General features: G+C 55.6%; 1 protein-coding gene across 1 annotated transcript in view; it reads left to right on the top strand.

Moving 5' to 3' along the window:
- Positions 1-19,038, top strand: part of AR (androgen receptor) — a 44,436-nt gene extending 25,398 nt beyond the window's left edge. Inside the window, exons 3-8 of the mRNA XM_086756106.1 lie at positions 4,448-4,564; positions 10,329-10,616; positions 15,795-15,939; positions 16,813-16,943; positions 17,267-17,424; positions 18,383-19,038. Of these exons, the coding sequence (XP_086612232.1) occupies positions 4,448-4,564; positions 10,329-10,616; positions 15,795-15,939; positions 16,813-16,943; positions 17,267-17,424; positions 18,383-18,538 (995 nt within the window). The 3' untranslated portion in view covers positions 18,539-19,038. The remainder of the gene's footprint in view (positions 1-4,447; positions 4,565-10,328; positions 10,617-15,794; positions 15,940-16,812; positions 16,944-17,266; positions 17,425-18,382) is intronic.

Genomic DNA, 19,038 nt, shown 5'->3' with positions numbered 1-19,038 from the left:
GTGGCCAGCTGGTGCTTCTGCTTGCAGCCGTTGTTTCTGGTTCCCTGGAGAGCTTCCTCCCACTCCACCCGCGGCCATCCCGGCTGCTGAAGGCGCTGCCCCGGACACAGCTGGAGCCGGTGCCGAAGCCCGCGCTGCGTGGCTGGGGCTGGACGCTTTCCTTTTGTTTTCTTTACCCTTCTGGTAAATACACGTTACCATGAAGAAAATGACTTTGCAAAGCTAGTTTATTAATAGCGGCTTGGCTGTTTTTGCAGAGGAGCTCTAGAGACCCTGAGGTCATCTGAGACCCTGCAGATTGACTTTCTCAGAAAGCTTGGCCTTATCCCCCAGCTGTTAGGATTTGGTTTGTGCCCTGAAATACAAGCACGGATCTCTCATCTGAAAGGTGTTTAGTGGGTTTTCACATGCCCAATCATAAATCTTACTCCAGACGTTCGCATAGATTACTTTGCTTTCTGGAAGAGAAAGCTGCGCTAGGTGCAGCAATTCATGTGTCAACAGGCTTTTCGTTACACAGCTGCTCTGGACTGAGCAAGTACTCTTTCTCCATAAATCTTTATTTCCAGTCAAGACTGAAGAACTGCCCTACCCCATCTGCCTCTGCTCCTGATGTTCATGGCAGTCGCGGGTGATGAGCAGGAGGGCGCGGGGGCGGCAGGAGCATCTTTCTGCCTGGCGTGAGGTGGCACGGGAGGCGGCGCGGCGGCAGGGGCTGCTCCCGCCAGAGGGGGCGGTGGTCCAGCACTGTGTTCGTGGTGGGCGAGGGCCTGGCCTGGCGTAGCAGCGAGGAGCTGAGTACCTCTGACTTCACTTCTCGCCTGCGTGCGTGTCAGACAGTCTGGATCGGCCGGGAGGGAGCAGGGCCTGCTCTAGGCTCTAGCCATGCATCTGTGGTGTCATCAGCTGGGTAATTACACCTGAGGCTGCCGCCTCGGCAGCATCCCCGCTGTGGAGAGTCTGGGTGGCTGGGGTTACAAAGAGCGGGGCCGCGGGGTCAAACGGGAGAGCGTGCGCCAGGTGTGGAGCTGCGCGTACGGGTTCGCAAAGCAAGAGCCTCTGCTTTGGAGTGATGTGAGGAGGCATCTCTGTTGTTTGCAGGGAAGAAAAGGAGAAAAAGAATCAAACAAAAGAAAAAACAGTACATTTATCTTTAAGTGAGAACAGCTGATTGCAAGTGTCTCAGCTTGTTTGTGAATGAGAAGAGTAAATTATCCTGTATTTAAAACCAAATCTCTGTATATGAGAAGTTGCTTAAGACAGATGGAACCTGTCTGTATCCCGGCCCCGCGCTTCCTTGTTCTCTGGGCCTCTGCAGCCGGTGGCACCTTCTCCCCCGTGCGCCCGTGCTGTGCTGGGGTGACGGCCGTTCACGTCCCCGTCCGTACTGCGCACCCCCAGCGTGGAGGGAAGGGACGGTGCACGCCGGCGCGGGCGGAGCAGAGGAGCTGCTGCTGCTGACGTATCCGCCGGAGATGGTTGGCCCGGCGGTGTGTCAGTCCATGCCCAAGGCGATGGGTGTCCCAGCCGTCGCGGTTCTCCGCGGTCGATGGGATGAGCGCTGGCGGTTCGGGACGGTTGGCTTTGCTGGGGCAGTGGCACGGTGTGGTCCCTGTCCTGGGTCATGGGTCCGTTTCACCAACCCTATCCATGGCTGGGGTAGCGTTGATGGGGGCGCGGGGTTTCTGCAGTAATTGAGAGGAGAACCTCTGCATCCCCACGTGTTGGAGCGAGGTGAGCAAGCAGCCTGTTCTCAGCTGAGCAGAAGCAGGCTCTGGAAGCCATTGCGCAACCATTTGTTTCTCTGTTTGTTAACGGTTAACAGCTTGAAACAACCAGGGCCAGAGTGTGCATGCACAGCTGACAGAGAAGGGGTTACTGCCCCAAGGGGTTTATTTTGTGAACCAGGAAGCAGGCCCTCGCCGTTTCAGCAGCGCCGCTGTACCATGACCGTGGGGTGAGTTGGCTGTGGCTGAAAAGCTTGCGTTCATGCGAGCCCGTCGGCGAGGAGGCGAGGCTGTCCTAGGTACTCTTGTAGGGTCACCGTGGTGCGCACGGTGATCCGGGAGGAGCCTGGCCTCGGCCGGTGGGAGACAGCTCCTTCGCCGCGTCCCGTCCAACAGTGCCGGGGCGGCGGGTGCTGCCATGGGGCTGGTGGGACACAGTGCAGCTGCTGCTTTGGGCAGGGCTTGAACCCGGTTCCCAAATCTCGTCCGTCCCCTGCTCCCCTCTCCGGCGTGCCTGGGGGGGACAGAGTGGGGTGGGGACAAGCCTGTGCTTTGGGCCGCTGCCCGGGGAGCGGAGGGGCTGGTGGATGTTCCTCCCCCGGGCAGAGGAATTTAGATAGGGCTGTGCCTGACCCTGGAGTGTCCTTGGGGGGCCCGGGCAGCGACTGTGCTGCCTTCCCTTCTTACAGCCGCTCACAGGAGAGGCTCGACCTTTAAAGATTTTGAGCTGTTATTGTTGCAAAAACGCTGTAGTTTAGGCTGGGGAGGCGAGATAGCGAGGGAGCCGGAGCGGAGGGGCGAGGGGCAGAGCGGGGTGCCACTGCTCGCAGCAGCCCCATGGCCTTGGCCGGAGATGGAGTTGGCCCTTGGGCTGGGCTTGAGCCTTCCCGGTAGTCCCAGCCCCAGCCGATTTGTACTTGGGATGGTTCTGGGGGGCTCTGGAGCATCCTGGTGTCAGACGTTGCGGGACAGGAGCCCTGCAGCGCAACGGGAGGGAGGGAGAGCAAAGCCACCCTACATCTCTCTGTGCCCTGAAAACAGGGCGGCCACTCCCGTGTGATGCGTGCACGTAAGGAGGTCGAGTGGAGATAGGGCGGCCTTGGCACTGCTTTCCACAAAAATAACTGCCAGTAACCCAGTTTCAGCTGAGGTTGTTTATTACTCACCCTCCTCAATGGACTGCTGAAAGGCAGGATGGTGCTTGTGTTCTGGGGTTTGGCGTGATCGCCGCTTCTGGGCCTTCTCTAAGTGTGCTTAGCGCTGGTAATGAGCCGGGGAGGGAGCGAGAAGAGGCACTGATGAGGAGGGTGTTAAAAGGGTTCCGCCAGTCGTCCGTGCTGCGCTCTTGCCCCATTGTGTCTCCAGCCTTAACAGCTAAGGCGCTGCGGTGGCGTGACGGTTGGCTTCTGCTGGGGACGGTTCCAGGAGGATCAGACGAGTGGTGTTTTTGCAGCTCTTTGGCATGGTCCCACGCGCAAGCAGCGTGAGGAGCTGGTTATAGCCGAGCCTCACCGTGGCTTCTCTGCGGCCCTGCCGTGAGCGGCTGTGGGAGGGGTTGTGCAGCGGGCGGGCGGCCGGGCGCTGCTGGAGCCAGCGCTGGGCGCAGCGGTGGGACCATCGTCCCGAGGGCGCGGGGAGCAAGGCTGCTCTGGAGTTGGGAGGGCGATGGGAAGGAACGGACGGTGCCAGGGAGGTCTATGAGGTCTATGATACTGGGTTGCTAAAAATTTGCCTCTTTTTCTGATTCTGATCTCCTCAGAAGTTGTGGGTGCGTGTGCAACGAAATCAGTGCATCTCTTGTCAAAACAGTTAGATTCAAGCTCATCCTTTTAATGGATCTCTGGTGTCTCCAAAGAACTGTTCCTGTAAGAACACAGAAAGCGAACGCTTGCCGGATGACAAATAAAGGTTGAGGTGGATGTAGACTGATTTCCCACGTAGGCTGCTGGCGCAGAGTCTGCGAGGCGCACAGCTCTGTCATTTACCAAGACTGGTTTTAGTTTGGAACGGTACGAGGAACATCAGATAAGTCCTGATCCAGTAGGGTGTTCGGACTTGACAAGAAAACATCGTCAGTCAGGAGGGAAGGTTTGTTCTTGGCGTGTCTGGCCGATGAGGCAGTTAAAACCCAAGGGAGCTGAGATCCAGAGCTCGAAGGGCGGCTCTTCAGGTGGGTGGAAGGGTGGGTCTAGCCCGCGGTTATTCTCGCAATCAGTAGCTTCTGGGTTTTTTGTAAGGCCCCGTCCACCTGGGGCTGCGCGGGTCTCCTGGCTGGCTGTGAGTGCAGCCCGGGGATGGGTGACTGGTGCCAGCCCGGCACGAGACTCACGGCGGCAAAGCCTGCGGGGCAGCAGCTCCCCGCGCAGCCGGTTCCCCCCACCAGTGTCCGCAGCCTGCAGACGACAAACCCAGTTAGGATTAATGGCTGGCACAAAAAACAATTCGGTCCCGAAAAGTGCTGTAAAGAGAGCCGTGACCAGCAAACTGGTAAGTGCCACAGCCTGAGGATCAAACTGGGTTTGAAGGCGCTCTGGGAGAAAAACAGCTCAGCAGAGTGAAAAGCGGAACAATAGATGTATGACACTTAAACAGTGTCTCCTCTCCTCTCCTCTAGCGATGCCGGTCACGCAGGCGGTGCTGGGAGAGCGAGCCCATCTCTCCTTGTAAGCCTGGTCTGGTCGGTACCGCCACTCACCTGCCCTTTCCTCCGATGTTTGCAGGCAAACAGAAATACCTCTGTGCCAGCCGGAACGACTGCACCATCGACAAGTTCCGGAGGAAAAACTGCCCGTCCTGTCGCCTGCGGAAGTGCTATGAGGCTGGGATGACTCTCGGAGGTACTGTGGGAATCTCGTCTGCGGTGGGCTGCACAGCGGGGCTAGTCCTGCAGATAACGAACGCACGTGGCGTGTTAATAGTCAGCAAATGTCTGAAGAAATGAGGCTGGTGGAGCATAATGAGCTTTGGGAAACGTTTGCAGGTTTCTAATGCCAACCTGTGAATTTCATTGTTTGAGTTTCAGAAAACCTTCTTTTCCTTCATTTAAAACCTTATTAACCTGAAAAAATGCAAATGACTGGGTGGGCTGGATTCTCACTCACACTGACCCTCTTTGAATAGAGCACTCCCATTTTGAGATTATTTTTCCCAGGCAGAAAGGAGCGGTTTTCTTCATAAAATTACAGCCCCACTGTTTTTCTCCACTGAATGGAAGTTGCTCCTATATCACTGCTAAAGATTCTTGTTGCTGTTTGTCTCTGTTCTAAAACCTGTAGCTCTACCAAAACCTGGCAGAGTGCCTGTATCCAAAATGTGAGTTTTTCTGCTCAAAATGCAGAGGCTACAATGTAGATCGCTGGGTGGCTTCTGTTTGAGTTCGTTAGATGTGAGAGCGAGGAGGAAAATTCCCTGAGAAGCAGGGCTGATGGGCCACGGCGTGAAGAGGCCGTGGCGGGGAAGCGGAGATGGGTCCTGGGCCGCTGCAGCCTTCTCTTGCTGCCGAAAAGGTTCTGGTTTAAACAAACGTCCCACGAGGCAATGCAGTCCTCAGACTGGCGAGGTCAGCCCCATGCGCTGGCTCTGACCGCCCTTCGCTCATGCTCCCCCTCCGTAGCAGGCGAGCGGCCGGTGCCGCTCTGCATCTTGGGGAGCGATGCGCGGGGGCACACGCAGAGGCGCACCACGGTGTCGGAGCACCAAGGAGGTGCCCAGTCCACCCGATGCGACCAAGCAGGCGGTTTTGTTGCTGAAGTCACGGACGGCTGTCCCCACTCTGTGCCCCGCGTGCCTCACCGCGCCTGCCCCCGGCCCCGCTCGCCCAGCGCGGCTGGCAGGCAGCGAGGGCAGAGGAGCCTGAACCGGAGCCGTGCCCGCTCGCCTTCTTGCCGGAGTTCCTGATGGCCATCCTTTGGCTGTCAGTGGCTGTTTGTAGCCGTGGCTTCCCAGGGAGCTCCTCTGGAGCCCTTCCCTTGTCCACCTGGGAGGGTCGGGGCCGGGATGCTGGGATCCCTGGGCTCCCGAGCTGGGGGCCAGGAGTGAGGAGCCAAACCCAGCTCCCTGCTTTGCAGCCAGCAGAAGGGCTCCGTAATGCCCTCCAGACCAAGCGTGCTCCTATTTTTAAGTGCTTTTTTCTGGTGAATTTTCCTTAAGTAAGAGAAGACATACATCAATGTAAGCTTCTGCAGGACACTCTGACAAAAGTAATGCTAGTGCTGATAGCCCCCTCCCTCCTATTTTTTCTTAAGCTCTTTGGGTCACCCTGACCTGTTCTGCCTGGTCTGTTTTACATTTGTTTTGAATGTTGGTTTAAAGGCAGTTGTTAAAAACATGCACGCTATGAGTTTGTCCGCAGTTGTTTCTCCCACAGTAGAGAGGCAGAGCATTTGCAAACCCTTCCAAACAGTTGTTTTTACTGCCTGTTCCTTACCAGTCACTGGTGGGTATAATGGAGCTGCCTGCGACCAGCAGACCCGCGGCTCCCAGGGAGGAGGAGACACGCCGTGTGCCTTATTTAGGACTCTCTGCGTTGGCACGGAGCGGCGATATGTCGAAGCACTTGGTTATTGATTGAGATCACTCTGACCCGCAAGCTGAAATCCATTAAACAGAATCTGCTCTCCCGATCAAGACTGTAAAGGCAAAGAGTGGGAAAAGAAAAAAAAGAAAGTGATAATGGCCGTTCCGTGTGCTCCATTCTGCTAGTGCTCTGTCCCACCAGCCCCCGTGCAGAGGTGGGGATCGGGCCCCTCTGTCCTGCGGGGGTCTGAACCCTGCGCGTCGCTCGGCACGGCTCCCGCTGAGCGGCAGAGCTCTGCATCTGGGGCTGCTCCTGGCCGTTTGCTGCCGGTGCATTTCGGTTGTGGCGAGCGCGGTCCCGCCGGCCGCCCCCCTTGCAAGGACCGGGCGGCTCTGCCCTCGGCCGGCGCTGGCAGCCCCTGTGCTGCGGGACGGCTGCTCGGCACCTTCAGCCCCGCGTCGGTCCTGGCTTGAGACAGAGCCTCCCCAAGGTGTGAAATTCAGCTCATTTCATTGATGGTAGGGCTAGAAAACCGCTGTAGGAACTGCTGGTGTCCTGTACCAGCCCGAGGCGCGAGCCGTGCCTGTGCTTAGCGCTAATCCAGTCCGGTTACTGTGGTTAAGGCAGAGCTTGTGTCTCGTAAGAGCGTTTGGTATCGACATAAGCGTTTCCAGCAGTGGAGAATCTAACACATTTTTTGCCACCCAGCTGCAGCAGTTAATTACAATCAGTGTTGTGATAGATGTACTGTGTTTTTCATCTTCTCTGTCCTTGATTTCCAGCAGCTAGATCTTTATTACAGCTTTGCTTGCTAGATTAAAAACCTGCTTTTATTGAGTCTCTGTCCCTGCCGTGGGTATTTGTCAGCTGTGACTTAGTAACCCTTTAGCCTTCTGCATAGCCATCTCAGTGAAACTCTTTATGGCCTTGCTGCAAGGTGTGGTGTTGTCTGCTCTTTACCTTTCTTACGGCTTCTGCAGTTTGTGAGCATCTCCCTCGTACGGTGAACGTCTCATCACGGTGTCCCGGTGTCAGCCGCTCCATGCTGACGGGCGGTGGGCCATGCTCTCCAGGCCGGTGTTCTCCTCCGTGGCACAGCATGGGCTCCCGTTAGCGCCGTGTCGCTGAGCCGTCCTGCCAGCCCAGGATGCAGTTTGACCTTTGTTGTGGCTCACTTCTTCAGTTGCTCAGTGTATCTGCTTACCGTGAAGTGTGCTTTGCTGTAACAGACTGAGCTTATCAGCCGACCTTACTCTCTCTGTTCAGTGATCAGCCCTTAACGTTCGTTGCTGTTTTTCCATCTTTGCATTGTCGTACAGACTTCAGTAGAAATGGTTAATTTTCTGCTTTGATATCATTGGAGTTTTTTTAATTTGTGTGGGCTGGACTGACTCAGATGTCTTAAACGTGTCTGGTATACCCGTACTATTGTAATTATCAGCTAAAATGATCTTGTCAGAAAATGCTGATGTCTTGACAGGACCTTGTTTTGACAAGCCACATGCTGATGCGAATAAAAAAATTTAAAGAACAGGATATAAGTCAAGTCCCATTTCAGCTTCTCTGTCATCTTGCCCGCAGCTGAAATCAGCGTGCGTGCCTGGGGCTGGCAGGATTTCTGTCCGTGCTAGTGCAAAGGCAGTTTTCTTTCAGGTCCCCAGGACTTCCCCAAGTCCCAGCACTCGTGGAAAGTCCATGCTGGAGCCCAGCGTGCTCCTTCAGCGGCTTCCCAATTGCCTGGCGGGAGGGTGGGCAGGTTAAGTGGCTTAAAAGGTGCGTCCCTTGGGCCGTCGCCCCGCAGCGTGCTCCTGGGGGTCTGCGCGCTGGTGAATAGCTCGTCGTGATGCCGTATGGTTATGTCCTCCAAGCCTTTTTTCAAATACCTGCGACATTTCCCCAATGAGGCTCGAGCCGGACTGCAGGTGCTGTGCCCGCGGCCGCGTTTCCAGGCTTCCCCAGGCTGCTGTCCCGCTAACGGAGCCGGAATACTGCCTGTTCCGGGTGACCCGTGCTGGGCTTCGTCCCACCGTGGTCTGGAGAAGGTCAGGCTTCTGCCTAGCTAGTATGCCAGAACAAAAGTGTAACAGCGGCCTTTTATTTCTGGTTTTCTTCCCAGTAGCTGCCGAGTAGGAGCTGCCAGCGAACAGGGTTTTTGCGTGGGTGACGAACGTAAGCTGCTCCATACCTGTGAGGCTGTCCCGCTGTGGTACGGGGGTCTGTGGAGCAGCTGCTCCTGGAGAGCGCGGACGTGGGAGCTGTTACCGTTCCCTGCCTGCCAGCGCCAAGGGCGTTGGTTTGTGGCTGCAGTCTCAGCGCCAGCACGGTCGGTCGCTTGCTCCTTCTTACTTCATTCAATATCTTTTAGTACTGGGTAATTCAACTTTTAAGAAAAAAAAATAATTATACTGTAATATGTTGTACTGTGGTTTAGCTCCAGTTATGCACAGGACCTGATGGGCACTGGTTATTCATCTCTGGAAGATGCAGTTTGGTTTTTGTTTCTCCTTTGATCCTGGGAGCGTTTCTCTCCTAGCGACACTCCCGTCTCCACAGGCCCAGTGCCGGGCACGACCAGACGCGGTGTTTGCCTCCGGTGGAGTCAGCCCTGTGCCTCCTTCCCCACTTAACGCGCGGATGGCTGGAAACGCGGCATCGGCACTCTGCGCTCCTCGCCTCCCGTGCTGCTGGTGGAGAGCAAAACCCCAGCGCAGCTTCCAGGGAGAGCGGTGCCAAGCCTGCCCCGGGGGCTCGGCTCTCGGGGGGAGCCTGCCGGACCCGGTGTTCCCCGCGGCCGCGGCGGGGCGGAGCGGGGAGCTCGGCTGGCCTGCCGCCCGGCACCACGGCCTTGCTTCCTCTGGCTCTCTTTTATTTTCATGACTTCTTTTCTCCTCCCTTTTTACAGAGCAGTCTGTCTTAATTGCTCATACAGTAGATCATCCAAAGTACATTACTTAAAGATCAGCGTTTTGAATTGATTTACAAAGCTGCACTTTAACTCGACATTTTTATGTTTTGCTGCTTATTTTTCTAATTAGAGCTGAAAGGAAATTTGAGATAAGTATCATGTAATGAAGGAGCCAAAACCCCAAGGACAATTGGTTTGATGTTACATTCTCTGCTTGAATTAAACGATGGCTGTTTTTCTCTAATTAATGAGGGTTTTTGGAGTCGGTGAGGGGTGAAGGCTGTTCCTATCTGCAGCAGCTGCCAACCTGTGTTGTGCTGAGCACTGCCATGCAGATAGCGAATTCGGTGAACCCTGACTCGAAGGGTTCTGGAGCTCTGGTGTACCGTGCTAGCGAGGAGCCGGGTGTGCGGCAGAGCCTCTTCGGCACGGTGACACGGGCACGGTCGTTGGGTGCCGTGGTCCCCGCCCCACAAGCCCGCTCTCCTGACGTTGCTCCTGAAGCCAAGGCCACCCCTGCTCGAGCCCGCTCCTCGTCGGTGGTGGGCTGGGCAGACTCCAGGGAAACAGCCGTGGAGCCGCCTGCTAGCTTCTAAATGTGTTTTCCATAGTGTGTAGAGTAGTGACCCGGCTGGGCGAGCTGGCTCTGGGGCGGCGGGAGCCTGGGCGGGGAGCGGCTTTTCTCTCGCTGGCAGCCCACGTCCACTCCGGCCTGGGATGGAACAATCCCACTGGAGCAGCCAAGTGCAATGGCTTTTTTCCCTGGAACGTGACCATCTGCTGAGTTCATTTGCTTGTGTTCCTTCCCTCTTTAATTGCGTGTGACTAGTTTGAACCAAGTCACGTCTTCTCTCTTTTCCCCAGTTCTTGTTCTCCGTTTCTAAGTGGGAGAAAGTGTAAGTGAGGTGGGTCACGGCTGGGGATGTAAATGATGCCTGTTCTTTTCCGTGTAAGATTAATGGCAAATGGGTTTCCTTGCGCAGTGCGTGCTCCCGTTTGTCCTTAGGAGAGGTCTGCGGTGCCAGCACTCTCTGGGCAGCGTGCGCTGAAGGAGCAGCTGCTGCTGGCCTGCAGTTTCCCTTTCCTCATAAATATAAGTGATGGAGCTGGAGGCCGAGAAACCTCAAGCTTTTTTTTTTTTCATTTTTAAGTCTCACACTAAAATGTGTTATTTCCACAGCCCGCAAGCTGAAGAAGCTGGGTAACCTGAAGACACAAGATGATGTGGAGGCAGCCAGCTCATCCAGCCCCACAGAGGAGCAAGCTCCCAAGATGGTGATGACGCGCATCGATGGGTACGAGTGCCAGCCCATCTTCCTCAACGTCCTGGAGGCCATTGAGCCTGGTGTGGTGTGTGCCGGCCACGACAACAGCCAGCCAGACTCCTTCTCCAACCTGCTGACCAGCCTGAACGAGCTCGGGGAGAGGCAACTGGTCTACGTGGTCAAATGGGCAAAGGCCCTGCCAGGTGGGGAAGAAAACTGCCACATTCCCCCCCTTCCCTGGCACATTGCTAAAGCCCCCTGCTTTGGAGGGGAGGGTTCGGAGGAGACGATCTGCAGGCTGTGTCCCACCATCACACAGTTCTTGGGGAGCATCTCCATGGGGCGCCTGTCTGTGTAACATCCCCGTAAGGCGGGCTGCAGCCGTGTCTCCTCTGGGTGGCTGGTTGGTGGGAGAGGTGACCGGGGGGTGACAAAGTATGCAGAAACTAGCGGTTTGGGGTCTGTCCCCGCTGATGACCCCCAGCAGGCAGCTCTGTGTAGGGATGCCTCTGCTTCCCTGTGCTGGAGGGGCTGTGCTGGTCAGGAGTTCAGGGCCTTGCTTTCTTCTCGCTCTGCCGTGGGGGTTCCAGGGCTGTGTCCAGCAGATGGCTTCCCTGAACAAGTGTTAGCCCCGTCCTGTAACCTGCATGAAGCGGTGAAAAGGGGAAATTCCCCGGGCCAGTCGGAAGTGTGTTGCTTCATGGTGTGAAAGTGAGATGGGGGAAACTGGACTAAAAGGAGCTGCGGCTTGAGGGAGGGGAGAGATCCTTCCTCGCCGCTTTTGTGTTTCACACACTGAATAGTTGTAAAATAACAAGAGAGATACAAAATCCCAAAGGGCTTTGTCCTGGCACTCGGGTTGCTCCTGTTTGACAGGCTGCTGGGCTATATTTACGATGTGTTCAGAGTCGTGGTATGGGAGCACGTTAGGGCTGGAGAGTTCCCCAGCGGTAACAGCAGATGCCATAAATGAAAACATCCCGGTGATGCATGCGCTTCATTGGATTCGCTCCTTGGTTCTGAGCACAGCGGTTACCGGTCTGTAACACGCTGCCCGCTGCGTGTCGTAATCCTGCCAGCTGAATGGGTGAAATTACAGGAGGCTCAGCTCGCTCTGGGCGCAGCGGGATCCAGTACATCTTCCAGCATCCCTGCGACTGGGATACCAAGCTGCTTCCTCTCCCTGGCCCTGTTACTCAGGAAACGCCACAGAAAGCAAGGATCCTGCTCTTTGTGTGCGGGGTGATATGACCAAAAGGGAAAACTGAGGCAAAGTAAGTTTGCCACTGTATGACAAAACCTGGTGATGAACTGTGGGCAGACGTTTGACGTTCCCAGAAATCTAGCCGTCCCCCTGGAACGGCTTGACTGGTGGTGCCAGGGGCTGTTAGTCTGTGTATGCCTAAGTGCAGAGCAGCCCATTCTGTTTCTTATGTTCTTGAGTCAGAAAAGGTTCACCTGGCTTGTGAAACTAGAGACAAATCCTGCTTTCTCCTCTGGCTTATCTACACCAGACATCAGGATTTCTTCAGGAAAGTACAGGGAGACACCACCAAACCTGGCAGGCAGTCCGGGGGCTGAGGCTGTAAAACTGCGGGAGTGCTGATGGAAAGGGAGAGTGCTCTGAAAAACATTCTTCATCATAACCACCCCCTCATCAAAGGCTTCCGCTCTCCTGGGCTGCACCTGATCTCTGGCCCCATGGTGTGTGGCGGGGCGGCGGTGCCTGCTGCTGCACTGCTGCCTCCCGCGGCCGCTATCCCAGCAACAGCGTCTGGGAAAAATTAATTCTGATCTTCTTACACCTAGAGCGGTCACCGAGCCGTTACAATAAAACCACAACCCCCTCCGCAGGCAGGGAGCCCAGCGCTCCTGCATGGGTGCGCTGTGGTGGGACGCTGCCTGCCCTCCGGTCCCACCGGCCGCGGAGCTGGTGCTGGCCTGACCGTTAGCATCACGGTGCCCGGAGCCGGAGGCAAAGGCAGTTTGTTTTGCTCGACTTTCTCCAGCAGTTCCCTGACATGTGCCAGCGCTGGCATTCAACAGTAATAACTGCAAATTCGCCACTTAGTCATCCTCCTGATATTTTCCAGGGAAGAAGTAAACAACCGCAGCGCCGTTGCCGTTTTGTGCTCCGGGCGGTGGTTGCGCGGCCCCTTCGCTGGAGCAGCGGTCCAGCTGGCTCTGCCTGCCCTGGCGCTGGTGCTGCCGGGAGCCGGGCATCGAACGGGCACCGCTGGCAGTGCCAGGCTGGCGCCGCGGCGGGCATCTGTGCCCAGGCACTGCCCTTCCCTGCGCGCACCGCGGCCGCCTCGCTTTTCGGATAAATGTGCGGGATGCAACCCCGCAGCCAGAGGTGGTTTGCTGTCTATAATTTATTTGAACGATACTTTGAGTAATAAAGCGGAGGTGTTTGCGGTTCCCGGGTCTGCAGGTTGGCTGGGCAGCCTGACGCTCGGGAGAGGCACAAATGCGTGCAGGGGAAGAAGTAATGGAAACAAAACCCAAGCAATTTAAATCAGCGGGATGCAATTGCTTTTATCAAAACAGAAAGATCTTCACGCGGTCGGCTGGGAGGCTGGAGGCAGTTTAATGAACACCGTTGCTGATGAGGTGCAGGGGGAGCGGACTGGAGAGCTTGGCCAACTGCCGCAGCGCGAGGAGAGCAGTGCCGGAGGCCGACAGCCAGGCACCCTCTCAGCGGGGGTTTCTGGCGCCGAGCAGCAAACCCGGCTCTGGCCCCTGCCCCGCGAGGCAGCCCAGCAGCAGGGTCGGCTGGCCGGCAGCAGGTCCGCGGGAAGGGTGGGAATGTTATCCCCCTGTCCCTATCCCTGTCCGCGAAGTGCATCTGGCACCAGCGTGGGCTTCACTAAGCATAAGCAGCCCTGCATGTCAGTGAAGGTACTTAGCGATGTAAAGGGGCAGTACTTTCCGGTGACTGCTGCTGGTGGGAGGAGGGGAACGCCTCAGCCTGATCGCGCTGGCCGTGGATTAATACTGGTTAATAGTGAATATGAACCTCGCATCCTGCACCACCACACAGCATCACCTGTGTGCCAGGAGTGGATAGCACGCAGCACAGTGTTCCTGCGCTCCTTCAGCGAGGTTTCACTGGGATCCTGGAAACAAGGCTGCTCCAGGTGGGAGCACTGCTGCGTCCTGCTTGCCCGCAGTGGCAATGCCAGCCTCTCTGCGCTGGAGAGAGTGTGACGTGCGGCCCTTTGCACCCTGCGCAATTGAAATTCTGCGTACAAGGTAGAACCAAACTGTGATTTCCCTGGGAAGGAAAGATTAAATAACCACAGCTTGCTAGACATCTGCTGAAACACAGAATTTAAAAATATGATTAAATCCATTAAAGCTGTCCACTTCAGGCTAAGCGGGAGAAGTACGTGCTTTCCCTTTTCCCTGTACGTGATGTCAGTAAAGGCGTTAGGGTTGATTTAGATCGGCACTCAGACCTGTTAGATCATTTTATCTGGCAGCAAATGAAAAGTAGTCGGATTTATGGGCCTCGCTCCTGGAATATGGGCATGAGGGAAAAACCCAACCTTATGGATCTGGGGGGATCAGCGTGTAGGAGACTGATGGAGTGTTCATCCTCATCACTCAGGGCTGGCGTGGGAGCGTTCCCTGCTCCCATCTCACTGCCTGCTCACTGCAAAGTCCTGCCTAAGGCGCTGGCAGGATGGCTCCTCTGCAATTAACTAATCTTTTCTAATCTTTTCAGAAAGTCTAGGCCAGGCACGAGAACAGTGGCAAGTATGGAGCTGGAGGAAATTCAAGGAAGCAGTCACTGTGAATGGCTTAGGTTTTACTAGGCAGTGAACTCATCTCTGACCAAATCACTGGATAAATAGAAAGCTTTGTTATAGGATGCAGCGCTGTAATTAAATATGAAAATCCAACTTAGACATGTCCTAGAGAAGAGTATGGCTGATTTTATGAGTCCGTGAGTGGCCCAGATGCCTTGCTTTCGCTGGCCTGCTGGCTGCCGGAGGGCTCGTGTTGCCGGTGGCTGAGCGCCCTCCAGATGAAAACCACCTCTGCGTTCGGCAGGATGCTGCCTGCGCACACTTCAGTTTTTTAATCCAGAGACATGAAAGCTGAAAGGCAGGTGTACAAACGTAAGGCAAGTGCAGCCAGCAGTAAGACATGACTTGTGCAGTTTGCAATTGACAGCCTCCCAGGCATGAGGCAGATGCTCGTCTCAATGGACTGCAATGGTACGCTGGAGGCGCTGGAATTGCTTTAATGTTTGATTGCAGTAACATATGATTTTCTTGAAACCAGACTACACTTGACTACTTATAAGTATTTGGAAAAAAGTACAGAGTTGGAGGTGATGTTTGTGCCTGTGTTGTAAACATGCCCGGGATTTCACTGTGCAACGCCATCTGGGAACACTGATTTGAATTTAATTGATATTTTTGTTTAGCTGGTGATTCAGCAGAGGTTTTGGTGTTCGTTTTCATAGTCATTAGCTAAATGCATTGTGTATTTGACAGAGGTGCTGAAGCAGTCTGTTACCCTGTGATGAGGCCTGGGGGTTACTTGCTGGCTGTGAGCATTATGCATTAAAATCCATTTACTTAAATTTGATTAAGTCCTAATGGGTTGAAAATAGAGGAAGTTTTTCATCTTATTTCCTTGAGTGCTGGGACAGCACCGAAGGAGGTAATTGGTTAATGAGGTTTGTTTCTGCCTTGGCGCCCGGAGAGCGTGGTACGGTGATTGTATTGCCGCGGGGCGTGCGGCGCAGCGAGACGCGGCGGCCTGGGTGTCGCGTCGGTGCCGGGAACGAGGGCTGCGGCGGGGCGAGCCTGCTGCTGGGGCGCTGGGCCTGCTCCGCACCTCCACTTTGGGCTGCGTCCTGCGGGACTTCGGGAAGCCATCCGGCCCGTCCTGCTGCGGCCGTTTCGTGCAGTCTCGCAGAACGGTGCTTGGTCCCCGCCCTGGCTCTTGCACAGCCTTCAAACACCATGTGAAGGCCTTTGAGACGCGCGGGGGGAAGGTGTCGTTTGTTACCGCTTGTCACTGCCTGCCTTCAGAACGCTTTGCTGCTTGTGTGTTTTATCCCGTCCTTGTGTCTGGGGACCCCCTTTCTCCCAGTTGCTTTGTGTCTGGGCATCCCCTTTCTCCCCAGTTTCTCCCGTTTTGCGCTCGGCTGTTCCTGGTTGCCCATCCGGGTGGGAGTGCCCGGCGGCTGGCGCTGTGGCCGTGTCGCCGGCCGTGTGTCCCGGGGGAGCCGAGGTCAGGCCCTGGACCACCCTGACACAGCAGGAGCGCTGCGGGGAGAGCTGGTGCCTGTGCGAAAACAGCCCTGGTAACAGCAGGAGCCTAGTATTAATTTGTAACGTCCCTCTCCCATTTTTTAACAGGATTTCGCAACCTGCATGTGGACGACCAGATGTCGATAATCCAGTACTCTTGGATGGGCCTTATGGTTTTTGCTATGGGTTGGAGATCTTTCACCAATGTCAATTCCAGGATGCTTTACTTCGCTCCAGATTTGGTCTTCAATGAGTAAGTGCAAAATAACAACAACCTAGCGCTGTGCTTTCTCTGGGCCAGACTAGGTGAGAAATGAGAACAAGACAAGGAATTTGCTTTCCCGTCTGCTTATGAAATGTGCAGCCTGAGTAATCGTGGCTGCAGAGCTGACCAGCAAAGCACAGGAGTGCCCTGCCTTTCCCCTCTAGCTGCTCCGCAGTGGCTGAGCAATACGGAGAGCTGCGGTGTCTCCCCTGGGTCCCCTTCCCTTTCCCTCAGCCTTGCCACAGGCTCTGCTTCCACCAGTGCAGCAGCAAGTGCTGGTGCTGGGTGTGAGGGGCCGGTCCTTACGGATTTGCCTTTTTTTTTTGGAGGGATCTGAGCTCCTCTTTTCAGCTTGGTTGGTCAGCTGGAGCCAGCAGAAAGAGAAACAGACACATATTTTAAGTTCTGATGGGTTCTCTCTGAGGTGCCCTCAGCTTGGAGCTGGGAGGGTTTGCTGACGCTAAGGCAGGGGAGCTTAAAACCAGCTTAAAACCTCGCACAGCAGCGAGGAAAACCACGCCTTGTGTCTGAGCTCCGAGCTCAGCCTCGCGTCCCTTCCCACATCTGGCGCGTCATTGCGGTCGTTTTTCAGGAAGGCAGAGGGTCAAGCAGACCCTGCAGATCCCAGGTAGTCATCCGTTTCCAGATGAAGAGGATTACACGCGGACATTTTGGAAAGGGTTCCTCTCCTGCGTGCAGGCTTGTTGCTGCCAGCATCCCCCGAGACAGCTCCGGTTCTTGGCAGCGGGGCCATGCCAGGCGAGGCCGGGGTGGCGGGGTCGGGCAGAGCGCGTCCTCCCCCGCGTCACACAGCCGACGCTTGGTTCTCCTGCCCACGCGTTGCGCGTCTTGCCCTGCCAGGTACCGGATGCACAAATCCAGGATGTACAGCCAGTGTGTCAGGATGCGGCACCTCTCTCAGGAGTTCGGGTGGCTCCAGATCACACCCCAGGAGTTCCTCTGTATGAAGGCTCTACTCTTCTTCAGTATTAGTGAGTACTCACGTCCTTCCTCAGCAGATCTCCGGTTGCTGTTCGCTGTTATCGCCCTAGAGGCACCTGCTGCTTTCCCTGCACCTGCATGTGCACGTACTCACGCTCCCCGAGGGATGGCTGTGGGTGTTCTCCTCTCTGCTTCAATCCGAGCTGCTCAGAGCCAACGCGCTGCTGCGCAGAGGGGTGCCGGCAGCCAGCCCATAGTGCTGGTGGGCAGATCTTTGCATTAGGACTGACCGCTTCTTCAGCCTTCCTCTTGCTATTGTGTTCTCTCCACTCTTTGGGCACCTCTTACCCTTTGCTTCCCATGTTTGGTCCAGTTCCAGTGGATGGCCTGAAGAACCAGAAGCTCTTTGATGAACTTCGAATGAATTACATTAAGGAACTTGACCGTATCATCGCTTGCAAGAGGAAGAACCCTACCTCCTGCTCTCGGCGATTTTACCAGCTCACCAAGGTCCTGGACTCCGTGCATCCCGTAAGAGAGGACAGTGCAATGTCTATCTGTGCACATAAGAAATTATATATTAGAGAAACTTTTAACAGTGAGAGTGGTTGTTCAGTGGAAAAACTCCCCAGGGTGGTGGTAGGGACCCATCACCGGAGGTTTTTCAGGATGCGCTTGGACAGGGTGCTGGGATCTGCTTGCCTGGGGAAGGTTGGAGCGGGTGACCTTTTGAGGCCCCTTCTAACTTGGGTTGCTCAGTCATCCTGGGGTTCTTTGTGGTCTGTTCTTTAACTCTTTGCGGGGACAGAACGGCAGCGTGCTCCCAGCTGGAGTGACAGGGAAAGGACAGGCGCTGGCTCTGCCGGGGGGGTGGCGGTGTCTGCACCTGTCACTCCCTGCAGTCACCACTCTCCTGCTTGGTTTGTGGGCCTCCTTTGTGAGCTCTTTGTAGAGGATACTTCTCCATTGTCAGCCTGGCAGAACAGCTCAAAATCTCAGTGCCCCCAGGGAATATTTTCTGATTACAGCAGTGAAAACAAGTTCTCCGTTTGTGATTAAAGCTGTACTGCTGAACCGTGAGCTGGAGCTTTGCTGGGGCTCAGCTCCATGCCCGTAGGGCTGTATGGCTACCGGCAAAACGTAATTCTGAGTACGTGAAGCCAGCAGTACCTGCACACCGTAAGACAAGATTCTGTAGGGGTAGGAAAGTGCCGGTTTTATACATCCCTGTTTTCATGGGACTCAGTCACGTCTGAGCCTGCAGGGCCGTGGCACGATGCGCCGCGTGCTTCTGGGCCAGGCCGTTCCTTCGCCCGTCCTGGGGATGTGTACCTGCCGTCCGGTAACTGCTAGTGGGGCAGCGAGGGCCGGAGAGCAGAGCAGCAGGGTCCAGCCCTGGCCCGCTGTGCCTGCTAACGTGCGCCCGCTGTCTCCCAGGGGGAGAGAGAGCTGGGAGTTCTCGCTTAACAGAATTTTCCTCCTTTCCCAGATTGCCAAGGATCTGCATCAGTTTACATTTGACCTTCTCATTAAGGCACATATGGTGAGTGTGGACTACCCCGAAATGATGGCCGAGATCATCTCTGTGCAGGTTCCCAAGATCCTGTCTGGAAAAGTCAAGCCTATCTACTTCCACGCACAGTGATCTTCTGGAGGGGCCTCCCAGTTCTGCCACCCCCATTTCAGCCATCTCCTGCCTGTAATTCCTGCACTACTGTACTGCAGTGCCTTGGGGAATCCCCTCCACAGAGGCGGTGTGCCGAGAAGACGGACAGTGACCTGCTGGGATTCCTGAGATTTCTATTTTTCCTGAGGTACCTCTGAACTGAACTGCCTGCCGCGGCTTCTCCCCAGATTTGGCTGGCTCGCTGTGCTGGGACAGGGGACTGCGGCGCGGTGGCAGCGGCACCGTGCCTGTGCTCTCTCATTTGTGTGTTTTCCACAATGACTTTTAGTGGCCCAGGGCCACAGGAGACTGAGAGAAATGCCAGCAGTTGTTGGGTTGCATTGTTTTTTTCTAAACAGAACAAGACAAGAAGCAGGCTGAACCTTTAAGTCTGGGTGTGGGTCGCTTGACTGGCCTCCTGCGGGGTGTTTTATCGGCATTGTGGTGCTGGGAAGCAGATGAGTTAAAACATTGCAGTA

This window comes from Chlamydotis macqueenii, chromosome 11 (genome assembly GCF_036417535.1).
Source record: "Chlamydotis macqueenii isolate bChlMac1 chromosome 11, bChlMac1.mat, whole genome shotgun sequence".
Taxonomy (NCBI): domain Eukaryota; kingdom Metazoa; phylum Chordata; class Aves; order Otidiformes; family Otididae; genus Chlamydotis; species Chlamydotis macqueenii.
This window is presented reverse-complemented; position numbering and strand designations above follow the sequence as displayed.